Source organism: Pteropus alecto, unplaced genomic scaffold, assembly GCF_000325575.1.
Source record: "Pteropus alecto unplaced genomic scaffold, ASM32557v1 scaffold72, whole genome shotgun sequence".
Classification (NCBI taxonomy): Eukaryota; Metazoa; Chordata; class Mammalia; order Chiroptera; family Pteropodidae; genus Pteropus; species Pteropus alecto.
The window spans coordinates 23,089,628-23,107,918 of NW_006436811.1; the positions used below are offsets into that span (position 1 = coordinate 23,089,628).

General features: G+C 33.9%; 1 protein-coding gene and 1 pseudogene across 2 annotated transcripts in view; both read right to left on the reverse strand.

Annotated features, from left to right (window-relative positions):
* UGGT2 (UDP-glucose glycoprotein glucosyltransferase 2) overlaps positions 1 to 18,291 on the reverse strand; it is a 146,552-nt gene that overhangs the window by 67,613 nt on the left and 60,648 nt on the right. For both annotated transcript variants that reach the window (XM_006913820.3, XM_015590887.2), the window contains exons 16-20: positions 15,896 to 16,027; positions 8,051 to 8,215; positions 7,585 to 7,708; positions 7,394 to 7,492; positions 5,192 to 5,286 (exon numbers count right to left, since the gene is read on the reverse strand). In XM_006913820.3, the coding sequence (XP_006913882.1) occupies positions 5,192 to 5,286; positions 7,394 to 7,492; positions 7,585 to 7,708; positions 8,051 to 8,215; positions 15,896 to 16,027 (615 nt within the window). The remainder of the gene's footprint in view (positions 1 to 5,191; positions 5,287 to 7,393; positions 7,493 to 7,584; positions 7,709 to 8,050; positions 8,216 to 15,895; positions 16,028 to 18,291) is intronic.
* LOC112481547 lies at positions 6,097 to 6,215 on the reverse strand (annotated as a pseudogene).

The following is an 18,291-nucleotide window of genomic DNA, read 5'->3' on the forward strand; positions in this document are numbered from 1 at the left end:
TGTTGCAACTCTCAGAATACTTGTATACTGACCTATTAATTCAGCATCCTGGTTAAACTAAAAAAATTAATTCTAATAATTTATGTGTAGATTTATATGTATTTTCTGTATACACAATTTGGAAAAATGACAAAATTTTTCCTTTTTGATTTTTATACTGTTTTTTTTTTCATTCTTCACTTGTTTACGATTTTTGTATCTATGCTCATGAGTAAGAATAGCCTAAAGTTTTCCATTCTTTATAATGCCCTTTTAGGCATTTGGTTTTGAAGTAATGCTGGTCTTGTAAAATGAGTTGAAATATATTGCTTAGTTGAAGTAATGCTGGTCTTGTAAAATGAGTTGAAATATATTGCTTATTTCTCTGAAAAAAAATTTGTTAGACTAGTGCTTGGTACAGTTTACTAGTATGAACATATAGGCCTGGAGTTTTCTATTTTGAACACATTTTCAATTACAGAATTAATTCCTTTGATAACTTAAAATACCTTCTTCCTACCTCTGTTATATCCACAGGATCTTGAGTAACATCTCCTTTTTCATTCATGGCACTGACTATTTGGGTCTGCTTCTCCATTTTTTTTTTTTTTTGACTAATTTTACGAAGTATTTTATCCATTCCATTAATCTTTTCAAAGAACCAACTTTTGGCTTTGTGGACCTTCACTATGTCTTATATTTCAATACTTTTTGTTATCTTATCCTTTACTTTCTTTGATAGAAATTTAAGCTGGTATTTTTAAATTTTAAGATATGTGCTTAGTTGACTGATTTTACAACCTTTCTTTTCTTCAGCTATACATAAAACACAGATTTAGCTGTACCTGTCAAATTTTAAGGTCATTCAAATTTTCATTCATTCCAAAAATGCTTTCAAATATGCATTTTTGTACCAACAGGTTACACAGAAACATTTATTAATTTTCAAATATACAGACATGTTCTAGTTTTCTTTTGGTTACTGATTTTCTACTTAATTACAATGTCGAAGAATATACTTTATATGATTTCAATTCTTGAAATTCATTTCATGAGTTTTGCTTTATAGCCCAACATCTACAAATTTTTTTTTAAATGTTATACCTGTGGTTTGCAAGAATATATACTGTGCATTTTGTACTTTTCTATCATGTCCATTAGGTCAAGTTTGATTATCTTTTTATTCAAATCTTCTATACATCTGTACTGACATTTCGTGTACTTGTTCTATTTGTTACTAAGAGAAGTGTATTAAAAGTTCATATTATGATTCATTGTTTTGTCTGTTTCTCATTGAAGTTTTGTTATGTTCTGCTTTATGTACTTTGAGCTATCCTCTGAGGTGAATCATTATGCTGAAAACGCTTTCTACAGGAAAAAAACTAGAGAAAACACAGATTACGCTCTGACTACTGAAATGGCCTGGGGGCAATGACACACTATATCAATGAGCCCAGATCTGGTTTTCTAACTATCACTTCCCACTGAAAGGAGTTAGAAGTCTTTGGACAAAGGTCAGATTACAGACCTGAGACAAAGAGAATAAAAAGTGAGAAAGGGACACCTTATTTGTCAGAAAGCAAGAAAGTGTTCAGAAAAAGGACACAGGAATCAACCTGAAGGGGTTCACTAGCCAAGATGGGGCACTCTAAGTCTAGAAAATAAAACATGTAAGTAATGGAAAACACACAAAAAAATCCATGAGCCAAATGATACTTAAAAAGAAAAGAAAAAATGTGTGTTCACCATCAATAGAAGTGACTTCTACATCATGTCTTCCCTGAAAATTAGTAAGTAAATACAAAGAAAAGGAATTTCAACTGGATTCTTAGGAATAATTTTATTTCTTGTCATCTTCAGTTGATAAGGGGAAAATCTCTTATTTCAGAAGAATACCAGCTAATAACTGAAGAATAATCTCTCTTTTTTAGCCAACAATAACTGATTTAGGCAAGCATCATCAACAGATCCTAAAAGCATCAGGTAAAGGGTTATGGGCAACAAGATAGTCACATAGCATCAAAATATTCCTGGGTAGTTGAATTCTTATTTGAAAAAAGAAGAAACTCATTTATAAAGTAGAGATTTGGCTATCACCATCTTATGCTTTAAATGTATAGTGAGTCAATCTGACATTTATATGTTTCTTGTTGTATAGTGAGACAGCCTGACATTTTGTGCTTCAACAAGACCATAAGGAGAAACTCAATAAATACAAGAAGCTGCTGCGTATATACATATCATGAAGAATAGAACATCACTCATTAAGTCTTCTTGCCACAACATGTTTAAACTAATTTTAAGCTTTAGATATAACTTCCTGTATAGAGAAAATATAAGGGCTAGAAGAGAAAGTTAAAAATAATATAAGTAAACAATCAATGAAATTCAGAATGTGGGATTTTTCTACAAAGCAACTAGCCTGGTTGGTTTCTTTAAAAAGTCAATGGAAAAAAATGTGGATGGGATTGTTCTACCGTAAAAGAAACTAATGAAATGTAACGATGAAATGCACTGTGGAAAACTTGTTTGGATCCTGGTTTTGAAAAAAAAAAAAAAAGACATCTTTGTGGGAACAACTGAGAAAAATTTAATACAGACTTAGTACTAATAATGTGATAGTGGTATCGCAGTTATGTAAAATATCCTTACTCTTGAGAAATGAATATTAAGGTACTAAGAGATGATATGTACCAATTTCTACAACTTCCTTTAAAATGATCTAGACCATTCCTGTGCCCCCGCAACAAATAATTAGATAAAACAAATATGGCAAGATGTTAACAATGATAGAATTTAGGGGTTAGGTATATAAGTACTCATTATATTAGTCTTTTGAATTTCAAGTAGCAATGTAAAGAAAACATGGCCTCCAAAACACAGACCCAAGGAGCCATAAAGAGAGGCGCAAGTGAGATAAAGTCAGCAATTTAAAATAAGCTGGATGAAATGAAACGAAAATAAGAGACTAAAAATATAATAAGTGGAAAGAATAAAAATAAGAACTGATTTTACAGAAAACTGAATTAATGTAGTAGATTATGAGTCAGCAAAGTATAGGCTGTGGGCAAATACTCACCTGGGGTCTGTATTCACATGGTCCCCAGGGCAAAAAAATGTTATGTGAAATGGCAAAGCAGCGAGAATTTTAACGGAGAGAATTAGAGAAAGACAGACAAAAAGAGATGTCCTGGGATCACTCTCATCTCTGATACTGGTATGCTATGCTGGTATCACCTAGGACAATCACAGTGGAGCATGGGGCAGACTTGAAAGCATTCCCTGAACATTGCTGAATAAAAAGCTACTCCAGCCCAGGATGACTCCTAGAAAAGTCAGGTTTAAAAATGAAATGATATGGTGACAGAGGATTACTAGAATTAGCAGGGTGATCATAATGTAATGTATAAAATTTTCAAATCACTAGACTGTACACTTGAAACTAATATAACTAATATCATATTGGATACCAAGTATACTTAAATTTAAAAAATATTTTAAAAATTAAAGTCATCCTGGGCAGTCTGGAGGACTGGGTGCATGCCGAAGGTTGTGTCTTCTCAGGAGTAATTAGAAAGGGAAATTCCAAGATATTATTCCATGGGTGAATGTGAGGCAAAATCATAAAATCTCTGACCTGTGAAAGTAGTTTCTAAATCAGACACACATCCCACAGTAGAGAGAAAAATCTAACTGGTTATGGGGACTTAAGCACAACTTTTGACCAATAAGTGGTTTGTGCTAACCCAGAGACAGTCATTAGGAAACCAAGATAAAAGATAAAAACAAAGGGAAAAATCTGAGCAAGAATATCAGAGCTTTACAATAAGAGAAAAATAAACTTTACAGAATTAGTTTAGTCATATCAGTAAAAAAATTAGCAAATAATCCAACAAAGAATAACCCTCCCACGGTGGGGGAGAGGTGCCAATATCCAAATATACTACAGTGTATTATCTAAAACGTTTGGTTTTCAACAAAAAAATTTTGAGACATGCAATGGAACAGGGAGTGTGATTTATACAAAGGGAAAAAAACAGACATTAGAAACTGTCTCTGAGGGGGTCTTAGATGTTGGATTTAACAGACATAGACATGTTCAAAGAACTAAAGGAACCATGTCTAAAGAATTAAAAGAAGGTATAATAACAACATTTCATAGATAATAATAGTGAGATAGAAATTATAAAAGATCCAACTGGAAATTCTGTAGTCGAAAAATATAACAACTGAAATGAAAAATTAACTTCAGTGGTTTAACAGATTTGAGTTGGCAAAAGAAAGAACCAGTGAATTTAAAGATAAATCAATAATATAATCTGAAAATCGAACTGTAAAAAGAATGACGAGATCTTCAGAGACATCATAAAACATACCAACATATGTATAATAAAAGAGCTATCTACATTGTAACTACTGGGGAAAGGCAGTTTGTGAGCCTCTCAAAGAACATGCTCCCAGAAACTTAAGAAAAAAGGCAGAAGTGACTGTTGCTCCATAGATCTTAAACAATGTTTTTTGAAGTGTGCTGGCCTGCAAGCCACTTAGCCAAGATGTGTTCTGAGGTTGTCTAATATGATATGAAAATTTTCCTAGCAGATGTTATTGTTTGATTTAAAATGTATTAATTATTCTTAATGTGGTAGCAAGCCTCCAAGATGGCTCCCAACGCTTCCCTACCTCTTGATACTCATGTCTTTGTACGGTTTCTTCTTATACTGAATAGAATTGGTCTGTGTTAAGAACAGGATATTGTGCAAGTACAGAGTGTGATTTCTGAGGCTAGATCATAAAAGACACGTGGCTTCTGTCTATATCTCTTTATCACTCATTCTGGGAAAACCAGCTGTCATGTTGTGAGGACACTTAAGCAACAGAATGAAGTACTCTGTTCACAGTGAAAAACTGAGGCCTCCTGCCAAAAGCATGCAAGTGAGTGATCTTAGATGCTAATCCTCCAGCTCCAGTCAAGCCTGCAGACAACAGCAGCCAAAATCCCGATTGCATCCTCATGAGAAACCCCAAACCACAACAACTCAGCTAAGTCACTTCTGAATTTTGAAACCCCAGAAACTGTGAGAAAATATTTACTGTTTTAAGCCGCCAAGTTTGTTGTACAGCAATAAATTTATACTTAGCTAATACAAAACAATTTCATAAAATATTTTGGCTTACATTTCATAGGTACTTTTATCTAGGCAGACTTACTCACCATATGCATTAATGCATTCCAAAGCAGTTTTCTCCCAGATGGTTTGTCAAAATCAGCAATAATCCAGAGAGTAATTGAAGAAATTGCATTGTCATCTGAAAGTTTCAAATAGTTCAAAGTAATCCTTTTTAAAATCAAACTAAAAGCAGGAGCTATATCCAGTTAACAAAATACACATACACACAAAACAAATATTAAAATTAATCTCTCTGAAAAAAGTATTGCTAAAAATTATACACACGTAGTGACATACATATAAAAATGCTATAAGAGTAATTCATGATGTAAGCTTTATATAAACATGGATACCAAAAAGAAAGAATAGTCCCTAAGGGGTACATCTATGGGATACTTCTGCCAGTAGAGAAAACTGTTATGCTTTTCATAGTTCCAGTAGTGGCAAGCAAAACTGCCTTCTAGCCATATTTCTTAAAAAAAAAAAATTGATATTTACACCCCACATATATGTAAAAGCAAATACAATAAACTTTATTAGTAGATACTAAAAACAAATATTTTATTAGCTTACAATTCACTTATTTCTTAATGTCTGGCTATTGTTAACTTGGTTTAATTCACATCATCTCAGGCCAATGACATTAAAACAATTCTTTTTTCAGAAGAATTTGAAAAATTAGATAATAGAGAAACAATTTTTAATTCTGAAGTCACAGTAAATGCATTTATTTATTTCATCCAGCCTCAGCAAATAACATCTGAAAGAATACTAGTGTGGCCATCATTAAAACCTATAGAAAAATTAGTCTTTTAGATCATATGACTCACTTAAAACAATTGTAAAAAATTTGTTATACCAAATAGCACATTATTTTCAAATAACATACCTTCTTAAGGTCAGCACTTTTACCATCACAGCCAGTAAATTGAGAAGTATTTTTTTTTAATGCCTACAGCACCTGGTATTCCTAGGTGGTCTCCCATCCAAGTACTAAATAGGCCCGACCCTGCTTAGCTTCCGAGATCAGACGAGATTGAGCACATTCAGGGTGGCATGGCCTTAGACTGATAAATATCTTAAAAGTGCTAAGCAAATTTCTCACAATTCTTTACTTCTTTACACATTTACATAAATGCAAATAAGAGGAAATTAGGCATTTCTCAGTTAACAAAGTATGCTTTTAAACCGCAAGAGATTTAACCAAAGGGCATTCATCATAGGCTAACCTAATCTGATGTCCAGAAGCAATTTTCGAAATACAGCTCCGAACCTGATAAATATGTTTCTCCTATTACTTATCCTCTATTTCTTGTCTCTTATTCCCTTCACTTTACCTATTCAAGACCTTAGCCTGCCAGAAATGGAACTGCATTATATTTTATTTGTTGGAATTTGTGTAGACAGATCACTTTATGAACATAAAACTATAGATCAGTTAGAAAGTAATTCTGGGACCATCTGGTTTAAACTTGGATTCATTCCACAGCATTCTCAAAAACTGATGGTGTGGTCTCTGCTTAAATCTCTCATCTATAAAAATTTACCCCTTACTACATAGTTCATTCCATCTTTAGATCACTCTCATTGTTAGAAAGTTACTGCTTTACATACTATGATACAAATCAGCCTTATTTTATGTTTGGCTCTCATTTTGCTCCCTAGAGCAAAGGAGGTCAAGTGAAACAAAGCAAAACAAAAACAACCAAAGTCTTAATTATCTTCATCTATTGGAACAGTATACTGCACCCTAACAAATCTGTGGGCCCCTGCAGACTTCCCAGTTTAGGCTAAAGCTTTATGTTCAAATACGTTCTTGTCTTGGTCTCCCCTCCTTTGGTTTGACCCCCAACCTACTTAAAACATCACATGTTGTTTAGTGAAAGTTCAGAACTATTCTCCGCTGATGTGGGAATTACATTTTCAATCATGTATTATTAAGATACCAGTTTACGTAGTCTTGAAAGGATTTTATTGCTTTCTTAAAAAGATAAAAAATGGTATATCTCGCTTTCAAAAAAGGCAAAAAACCCAAGATGAACCCCTGTGCATATATAATTAGCTAGGATAGAAGGCATTTTCTCAGCACAATCCTTATATCCTAGCAAATTATAAGCTTTCAAATTGAAAACCAGGCCTCTAGTCAAATATCAACATATAAAAATGTATTATGCAAACACCTTGCTAAAATTACAAGTTTTTGCTACTTTAGGAATAAATTCAGAAAAATAAAATATGCTTATTACCTTCCTGGGTTAAGTAATACATGTTCTTTGCAATTACAGCACTCTTATCTTGTGAATCCAAGAAAAAGAAGGTAGAGAAATCTTCAATATCGGCAGTTACTGAAAATGTTCATAGTAAATATTAAAAAATGAATAAAACATTCACAATTCAATAAGCACTTGTAGAAAAGTGTATAGAAAGATTATTTTACCTGATGTAGATATTAAATTAAGGTACTGCCGTTTACTGTGCAAAATCAAAGGATTTATACGTGGTATAACATTATTTTTATCCATAAGGAAATCAACTGCGTTTGTTCGATCATTTAATGTGCCCTAAAATAATAAAAATATTTAGAAAACATAAGCAATTTATGTGTATATGGTTTAAAGTTATGCAGAGAATACATTTAAAGACTACTTAATCTAAAATAAATCAATAATATGCAATTTAGGGTTCTCAATAAATTTTCATGTAAACCTTTGAATTTTCTTTCCAATTAAGCAATTTTTAGATGTAATTATGCATAGATAAATTTAATTAATACTTTAAAAATCACTACTAAATGATCAGGAAAAGTTTTACAAAATTAACTTTTGCTATTAAGAGATTTTTTAATACAAAAAAATCATTTATACATATATTCATCATATATTTTCTCATAAATGCTTACCTACCATAAAAACTTCTCTTTGTAAATATATGGTAGTATCTATCATTTTCTGAATAACGGCCATTTCTAGTTCTTTAATATTCAACTCTTCACGGTTAAAGGATTCACCATTATAAAGAGCTTGAGGCAAAGGACCCAGGCCAATCATCTTGTAAAAGTTTGCCCCTGCCTATTTGGTTCAAAAATAAATGAGTTAAACAGAATACAGCTCTCTGAAAAAAGAAATACATAAGAAAAAAAGGGACACTGCCACATTTTTATATGCCACAGAAAAAATGTTAATTTTATCCACCCTTTCCAAACATTATTTAAAAGAAATTTATCTAGAGAAACAGTCAGGAAATTCTCTGTTTAGGGCCATATAGTACATATTTTAGGCTTTGTGAGCTATCAGGTCTGTGTTGCAACTACTAAATTCTGATGTTATGGTGCAAAAGCAGCGATATACAACACGTGAATGAATAAACATGGCCATGATGACCCAAAAAAACTGTATTTATGAAAACAAGCAGTGAGAGGGCTGGATTTGGCCTATGGGCTATAGTTTGCTGACACTTGATATAGAGTACCATGTTTACTTTAAAAATATCAATTACTGTTTTCAGAGATTCATTTATCCTTGTATTCATTTGCTTAATAAACATTTACTGAATTCACACCACCAGCATTAGGCTAGATCCTATGAACACAGAGCTGATAGTCTGCCCTCATGGGGTTAATATATATACACAAACAAAATAGAGGCATGTACAAGATTCTATGGGAGATAAGAAAAGAAGCACCTAACCAAGCTTGAATATGAAGAGGAGGGGATCAGAGAAGGACTCTATAAGGGAATGACACCAAAGGTCTTAAAGGATAAGCAAAAATTTGCTGGGGAGATAAAGTGGAGAAAGATACCCAAGTGAAAAGAGCACAGCGAAGAATGGAGGTGAAGAGAGAATATGGCATATTTAGTGAATGGCGAGTAATTTACTGTGTTTACAGTGTGGGCAGTTATATATGGATAGAGCTGTCATATATGGGGTCAGGGCATGTAAGTAGAGGCCAGATCATGAAGGTCTTCAACATCTGCATTTTGTCTTGTGAGTGATAAAGCGTCACTAAACAACTGATTTGCTATTCAATCCTATGCATTATTACAGGTAACATTCTATGAAGCTAAGTACTACCATTACATCCATTTTATAGATGGAACAGATATAGAAAGATGAAGTCACTTCCAATGTTACACAGTAACTATACTTTGAAAACAGAATTTGTATTTAGATCTAACCAAGATTCTAAACTCTTAACCCATGGACTATACTATCTCTGCATTTATTGGGCACTTACAATGTATTAGGCTTATGAATACATAATAAATGATATTCAAACTCTATCTTAAGGAAACTTATAGTTTAACAGAGGGAGAGATGGAAACATTAAAAACAGGTGTGAATATAGTACCCAGGGGTACCAAGAAGAGTATGGTCAATTCTATCTAGGAAGAGGGTTCATGGCAATTAACATGATCAAATTTGCTTATTTAGAAAAGTACACAGTAGCAACAATGAGAAGGAAGGGGGTGGGAAAGCATGCACTGGGGATGGTGGGCCAGGGGCTACTGCAATAGTATGGGAAAGAAAAAGCAAGAGTCAGAAAAAAATCAGTGGTAATGGGCAAGGTGAGAATGAGGAAGTTACTGAAATATTTAGTTAGCAGGACTGGATCTACTGTTTGGGAGGGCATGAGGGAAAAGTAGTAGTTCTGGATTGCACAGGTGGCCTGGGAGAATGATGATGCTATCCTCTAGGACAGGGCATTAAAAAAAAAAAAAGAAAAGAAAAAAGTTTGGGGAAACCAAGAAAAATGATGGCTTGTTTTTGGATTCTTTTGATTTAAGATGCTTATGGGCAATCCACTAGGCAGTTGCACACACAGGTATGGACCTCAAGAAAGATGGCCCTGCTAGAAATACAAGCTCTCTTCGGATTTATTCTATGATTTCTAATTAGGCAACCAATCTATTCCAAAAGGTTTCATTACCTCAAATAAGCCAATGACACTGAATTTTATACTTTTAGCCCACACCTCTCTTCTGAGCTATAGACACGTATATCAAATATTTTGTATCTCCTCTAGAAATCTAACAGGCGCCTCAAACTCAATGTGTGAAAAACAACTTCTGATCTGATTTCCTGCTCGGTTTCTCTGCAACTCCTTTCCCTTTTAGTTAGCTGCTCAACTGAACCCTGGGAGTCGTCCTCGACAATTTCTCATCTCCCCTCCACCTACCCAATACAGCAGCAGGTCCCGGATTGTACTTCCTAACTAACTTGATTGTGTCTATTTTTCTCAGCCTCTACTTCTTCCAAAAGCCTCCAGCCTATCTCTCATCTCTTATCCCCAGGTTTCCTGACCCGACTCACTACACATTCTTACTCTCTCCAACGATCCATTCTCAACAATGGAGAATGTTTTTCCCAAAAAGTGCCTATCACTGTCACTTCACTGCTTAGTATATTTTCAGATTTTTTGCTGCTGCCAAGGTCTTCTACTGTTCTGACTTCGAATTAAATATTATTAAACTAGACCCCGTGTAATCTGGCCCATTCCCCATTTCTCCAGCCTTTGTCTTAGGAACTCTCCTCCACAGCATGAACGTATCACACGCTTGCTATCCAAACAGCAGCAACACCAACTTCTCTCAGTCCCTTCACGACTCAGGACATCCTAACATTTTTCTCTGGAATCTTAATCTCCTACCATTCCTCGTTTTCTTTCATCCAACTCTGCCCCCCACTTCAGGACTCATCTTAAATGTCACTGCTTCAGAGTCTTCCTTACTTCCACCCCCAGAGCGCTCCTCTTTTATTCTGTGTTGTGTATCTGGTAGACCTCTTCTAATGAAGGCTCATGTCCATCAATTTAGGAAATTTCTATATTATTTCTCTGATGCTTTCCTTTCCTTTGTTTTCTCTGTTCTTTTTGAAACTTCTGGATTGAGTCTCTAATTGCTTACCTTTAGTGTTACTTTTCTTTGTCTTTTGTCTCTGTACTATTAAATTTTAATTTTATTTTTAATTTTGAAGAGATCTTTCTTGTACTCTATTTGTTTGATGCAGGACAGGGCAAATCTCTCTGAGTGGGAGGGGACCAAGCCTCACACTGAGAGAAGAGAGTCCTTTGGCAGAGAGTGTGGAAAGAATTTAACACACACGCCAAAGTTAGGGTCAAAAGGAAAGTTTATTAGGAAAGGGTAACACTCCACAGATAGCGTGTGGTCTCCTTGCAGAGGCAGAAAGTGAGAGAGCCTAAGAGAGATGAGGACAGTGAGATAGAGTAAATAGTACCAAGAGAAGGAACTGAGAGGGATTGCGAGAAAGACACTGAGAGGGACCAAGAGAAAGAGACTGAGAGTAAAGGCTGTGAGAGGGACCCCAAGTGTTCGGGAATTCAGTTTATACAGCATTCTTTAGTTCCTGTGAGTTAAAGACTTTGTTTATCCATTTTCTTTGATATGGACATACAGGGAGGAAGGGTAAGAATATGTAGCATGAAAAGGTAAGAATATGTAGTGGGAAAGGCCTGCTGGCAGTTCCCAGCCTTTAATCCACAGGTTCCCTATGATTTTAACCATAGGCAATAAATGATTTTATTTTATGTAGGGCAGCCACTTAGAGACTCTGTTTTTCCTGTTTCCCCTTCACAGGTGTGGGAAATGGGCTGTTAGCAATCCCTGCAGAAAACTTCCTGTTTGCAGGTGTTTCCTTGGCTTAGCTGCAGAGCTGATGAGAATATTGCAGTCTCTGAATGTATCTTGATTTAACATCTTAATTCTCTTGCCAACTCCCTACATTACCTTCATCTCCTGTGCCTAGAACATTTTAAGTACTCAGTAAATAAGTGTTGAAAGTACAGATCAAGTTTAGATGGAGAGAAAATTACAGAAACATGAGTTTATGGAATAAAGGCCTAAACTCATTTATTTTGTGATGTAGGAGCCAGAATGATTTTCTAGGCATGAAGACGAAGGTGGAAAAAGTGGTTTATGAAACTGATAAATGCTCAGAATAATTTTTGGGAGGCAAAGGGAGGGGAGAAGACCAAGCACAACAAAAGGATTGTCAAGTAACATAGCCCAGTTTAAACTGGAGATTAAAAAAATGAGAAAAATGGAGAAATCAAGAGGCTGAAGATATCATTACAGGACAGTCTCATGGGGAAAAAGGAAAACAAACAGCAAACAGAAAAGACTACTCACATACCGCCGCCCCAAAAAGTGAAACTTAATATTTCTGAAAATTGAATTGGGTCCTGAATCTTTACAAAAACCATTAAAAATTTTCATAATTTCAGGAGAAAATGACTGCAGATATCTTAAAATGGTAACACCATAAAAATACTCATTTCAATGCTTAACTTTTGATAAAGAGCAAAAGCGGGCTTATGATTCAATTTAGTAGATTTATCACACATGCTCATCCTTTTAACAAATGAGAGTAAAAATCATAATGACATTGATGATGATAATAAGATATGAGTTGACAAAGAAAAACACAAAAGATTAAAAAGCAGATGGCCAAAGTAGATAAGGGAAGTCACGTATCTGTGCAGACAAGGAATGTCAACATTTTTCACAATCCCTGAGAGCTAAAGACCTACAGACACTTGATATGTTAGGAGGAGAGGATAAGGAGAAGAGCAGAAAATGTGGAAACTTGTAGAGAAGTGTCTATACAGAGAAGCTGCAAGTCAAGGCCCCTCTTTCAACCACGAAAAGCCAAACTATTCTGTTTTTCCTTATTCTGCTGATATTGAATCACAAAGACTCTAGACTTAGGGATTCCAGGCATGGTGGAAGGCTGGGACAGGAGATGAAAAGCAAATGGGAGATTAAAAGACAGTTCACATTCTTTCACACTCAGCCCATTACCAAATCCTGTCTCTAGACATGTCCTATCCCCTTATTTTCTGCATCTACATCATTTCGTTTACCACATATATTCCTTCTAAGGGAAAAATAAAGAATTCTCATCTGAAGAAATCAAATGCTGCAAACAGACTGTCAGTATTACAAACGAAATTTGCTGGTCCTTCAATGGAAAAAGTCAGTTCGGCTCCCCAGTGAGGCCCGCCAACCAACAAGATCCATCGGCTTTTTAGGATTTTACATTTAGATGTGAAAGACAACCAGATATTATAAAACCTTTGATAAATGCTGCAAAAAAATTAGAGAAATAAAAAGTGATATTGTGTCCTTGGAAGGAAAACTGAATGCTATAAAAAAGAGAATACAATAAAGATCTCTAGATAATTTTTTTTAAATGAAGGAAAAAGACAAGGAAATAAAAAGTAAATAGAGACTCAACTCGGAAAATTCAGAAAGAACAGAAAAGACCAAAAAAGCATTAGAGAAATAACAAAGAAATTCCTAGAATTGATGGACGTGAATCTCCATTAGAAGCTCACCAAATACGCAATACATTGAAAGAGGATCAAGACAAAGACATACCATCATAAAATTTCTAAACATGTTATAAAATGACCCTAATAGCTTTCAAACATGAAAAATAACTGGAAAGACAAAGGAATCAAAATCAGAATGGCATCATTGGTTTCAGCATTACTCTCTAGGAGACAGTAAAAGAAAGCATTCAAAATCTGAAGAAAAATCATTATCTAGTCCAACTACCAATAAAATACAAACATAAACTAAGACTTTTAAACATAACAGAGTTCAAATAATTTTTTTCTCATGCATATTTGCTTAGGAGAGAAGTAAAATCAGAAATAAATAAATAAAAAGGAAAGGCACAGTATTCACGAAACCAAAGACAAAGCAGACATCTTATGGAAGGTGAGCAGCAAAGGCAGATCCAGAAATGACAGTTGTGCTTCAGGTCTAGAGGACAACCTGTTCAGTATATAGAGAAAGGGCAGGCATGGCTACAGAAGGGCATTCTTGGGGCTGGTGTGTGTGAAAGAAAGTGCTGGTTTGTTAATTGCTATGTTTGTTTGTCAGGGAAATTCTGGATAGGTTATCTGACCAATATATTGACTATTTGGATACAAACAGAAAACAATAAAATGGGTAAAGTGGAGTAATTCTTAAAGAAAAAAAAAGTTAAGAAATGGAAAGACAATCATAGTACTTGATTTACTAATAATACTTAAAGTCACACACACTCTAAATAATCACAACCAAAATGTGTTAAAAACATATGATAATCAGCTGGTATGCACTGTACAGGCCTTCTGAATTCTTAATGTACCGAAATGCTTCTGTACCAGTTGGCATATAACGGCTATCTTGGGTGGCAATTTCTCCCTGAGAACCACCCTGACCTCTTTCCCAGACCCTCCTGTCAACATGATCCAGCCACTACAGGGTTAGTAACTGCCTCGGCACCAGAACCTCCAAGATCCAACCGACTCCAGCTCTGGTTGATTCTTTGGTTGCTCTTGAGACCAAAACAGTTTTTAAATATTTTAATACCACTGGACTGGTGTGAGACCAAGTAAAGGCAGGGAGGTAGGAAAGTTCTTAATACTTAATTATTACAACAAACTCAGCAAATATCTAAAATTTAAGACATGCTATACAACTTGAGAAATACAAAAGACAATGAGAAGATTCCTTTCCTTAGAACATTTAATCCAGTTACCTGACTTCAGTCATATTCTTGGATAGTTTGGATTTTCTTTAAAACTGAGATTGATACTACTGCAAATTTATGGTAAGCAATTTCAGCATCTTAGCAATTCTTCTACATAGTTTTACTCTACTACCTTCCCTAGTCTCCAGAGCAATTTCTAAATCATGGCTATCCTGAAGTTCCTTTCCTACCACATACCTCTTCACTCTCAGATGGCCTTACCTCCTCACTAATTCATTCAATAGATATTTATTACACACTATGTTCCACTCACCAGGCATTAAGCCTACAACATCCAACAAGATACATATGATTCCTGCTCTCATGGATCTGTCTAGTAAGAAGTCAGGTAATACCCAATTAATTATAATTAGCATTACACAAGAGTATAAGGTAATATTTTAGCACATAATGGAGCAACTTAATCTCATTTTGAAGATTTGTTAAAGTTTTCCCAAAGTTTTTCCCATAAGTGTTACTTTTTCTCCAATGTAATATTAAAGCCAAAAGCTAAGGCAAGCTAGAAGAGGTAGGGAGTGTCTACAAACACAAAGAAAAAGAAGTATGTGTAGATCCTCTGATGAGGAGGAGGTGACCCATTCAAGAACTTGAAATAATGCCAGTGTGGCTAGAACAGAAAGAGCAAAAAAAATTAGCAGTAGGAAATTAGACTAAAGAATTAAATAAGGGCCGAATTTGGAAGGATGTTTACAATGGTAATGATTCTGAACTTTACCATTACTACTGAGGGATATTACATACAAGAGTGTCATGATCAGATCTGCTTTTTAAAAAACTTATAAAATGCAAAACCCCATTTAGAAATCTTGAGATCCACATGAGCATTAGAAATTCAACCTCAATGATGCTGCATTTTCCTAAGTTTGATTCTTGTTCTAGCATTTATTTTAAAAAGCCAGCTTTCCATTTCTTCCTAAGAAAGCGCAAATTACAGCCTTTAAAATTCTATACTCAAGTTTTCTACCTGTAAAACCTGAGAATTATCTCTTTTTTTGTACTTTTCAAAAAGTCAATAGTGGCAACATAAATACTATATACAACTTGTGTCAATCAAAGATCTAAAATTTCCCTTCTTTTTGAGGGACTAAAATCCAAATCATGAGTTAATTATACTGAGATAATTTATTCATGAGAATATAATAAAAGGGCCTGGGATTATATTTTTGAAAATTTGCATTCCAAGTTACCTTTCTTTCATCATCATATCTAGAATGAATTCCCAAAATATCCTGAACATTAGCACTGGGAAATTTATTTTGGAGAACACTCTTCACATTGTCCACAGTGAGTGTATTTTGTTTCTTCACTTTTTGGTACATCTGTGGAAATAAAAATATTATAATTTTCATCTTACAGCAATTATTTTTTCTCTTAGCATGCAGATAGATTTATAAATTAAATATGCTTTATATTATTTAAGTTCTAAGCATACTATATACACAAAACTACATATACATACACATACTCCACACAAATAAATCATTTTAACCATTCAATACCATCTTCTAATAAAAATGGTTTTGTGAAATTCTATAGCTTTCAAAAATAAATTTATATTATATTCAATTAAAATTACTGATTTTTAATAAAATAATGGTTACCTTATTTAAAAAAAGATATATAAAATATTTTAAATGACTAATTTCAGAAATGCTCTATTTTCATTTCTGATTGCTCTTCAGTAAATACCTTGATGAGATTTTCTCTGTGCCTCTATTCTTCCCCCAGTCTCAAATGTTCTAAATGAAATGTAAGCTGTTACTCCTTTTCTTTTTTTGTTACATTTCCCCCTTCATCATAGATCCTTTACTATGACCCAGGGAATGTTCTAGACATGGGGAAAAGTACAGCTTTACATCGAGAGGGCATCTTTGAGCAGATGACTTGGTAAAGACATAAATATGAAGAATGAGCTAATATTAAGACATTCAAGTACAAACACCATTAAGTATCATTTTGATATATCAATTAAGAATATTCTTTTTAGTCCCAATTCATTTAATTATTACCAGAGCCAATCCTCAAATTATGGCTGACAGAATCTCCATGTTATTCCTCATAAGAAATTAGCATTCTTCTTTGCTTTCATTTTATCACTAAACTTTGTAACCTGGTCCTTGAAGCACAGGTTTGTAATTAGACTCCAGAGTAGTTTTATGAGCTTCTCAATTTACCTATGTTTTCTCCTCATACCAAAGCAGAACATATTATGATCCTAATAACTTTAAAAAAGTGACAAGTTCAAGCTTCTGTAGTACATAAATAGGAATTAGAAAAATGAGATTTTGCATGAAGTAAAAGTTACATATGAAAAGTCTTTGAGATCAGTTATTTTACTATTAGTCATTTATAAATATTAGATACTCCTAAGGTGTCTAAGGCAGCCAGAATGCCTTGCATAAGCTATTTAGATATACAATAATTCAGTCTTCTTATACATTTAAAAGATTTTAAAAACTGCTATGCAACTTGGTAAACAAAAATGAGTGTTAACATATGTTGAGGCCTAAATATTAAAATGGACAGTCCCCATGAACAGACCACATGACACAGGAAATTGAACATCACCAATGTCCAGTGGTGACGTACAACTTCCCTCCCATTCCCATCTCCTCCTGCTCCCTAGATGCAAACAAGCATCATCCAGTTTGTTTACCATTCCCTTAAGTTCTAGAGTTTGATAAAAATGTATTCCCATGCATTATATTTAGTTTTGTTTGCTTTTGAACTTTAAAGTACATGGTAATATGTTGAACTTCTATAATGTCATTATGCTTCTAATACAGACATGCTTTTGCATATCTTGTTCCATTATGTGAACAGACCAGATTTTACCCATCTGTTTTAGTACCAACATATATTTCCCAATTTGTTGCTATTGGGGATTATTCCACTAAGAACAGCCTCTTATGGCACAGGTACAAGAGTTTCTCTTTGAGTGTGTGTGTGTCTAAAGGAATATGCAAATTTAACTTCAAATCTGAAGTATTATCAAATTGTTTTTTAATGTGGTTGTACCAATTCATCTTCTTATATATGATACTGCCAACTTTAATAATTATTGTCAAATAACAGAGTATAGAAGAATATCTCAAGTAGTCTATTTGCATTTTTCTCATTTCTGAATTATCTTGTTTACTTATCATTAACTGTAATAAATATTTACCAAGAATTTCAATAAATTTTTATTTACCATTAATGTACCCTAGTACACTTTTTAAAAAATCTTTTATGCATTTTTTTCTCTTGGATTTTCTTTTTGATCTGTAGGAAATTTTTATATCACAGGATATAAATCTTTTATTCCTTATATATATTGCAAATACTTTTTTTCTTGAAACTTATGTCCTCTTATTTCTTGATGAACACTGGTTTTAATTTGTAATAAAGCTAAATTTATCAGTATTTTCCTTCAGACTCAAGACTTTTTAAGTCTTTACCAGAAAACTCTTACCTCCCTTGGGATCCTAATTTCTTCTAAAAGTTTTAATGCTTTTTCACACTAAACTCTTAAGCTAACAAATAATTTTTACATAAGGTGTTAAATCTTATCTGTTTGTATTGTTATAATCAATTATCCAGC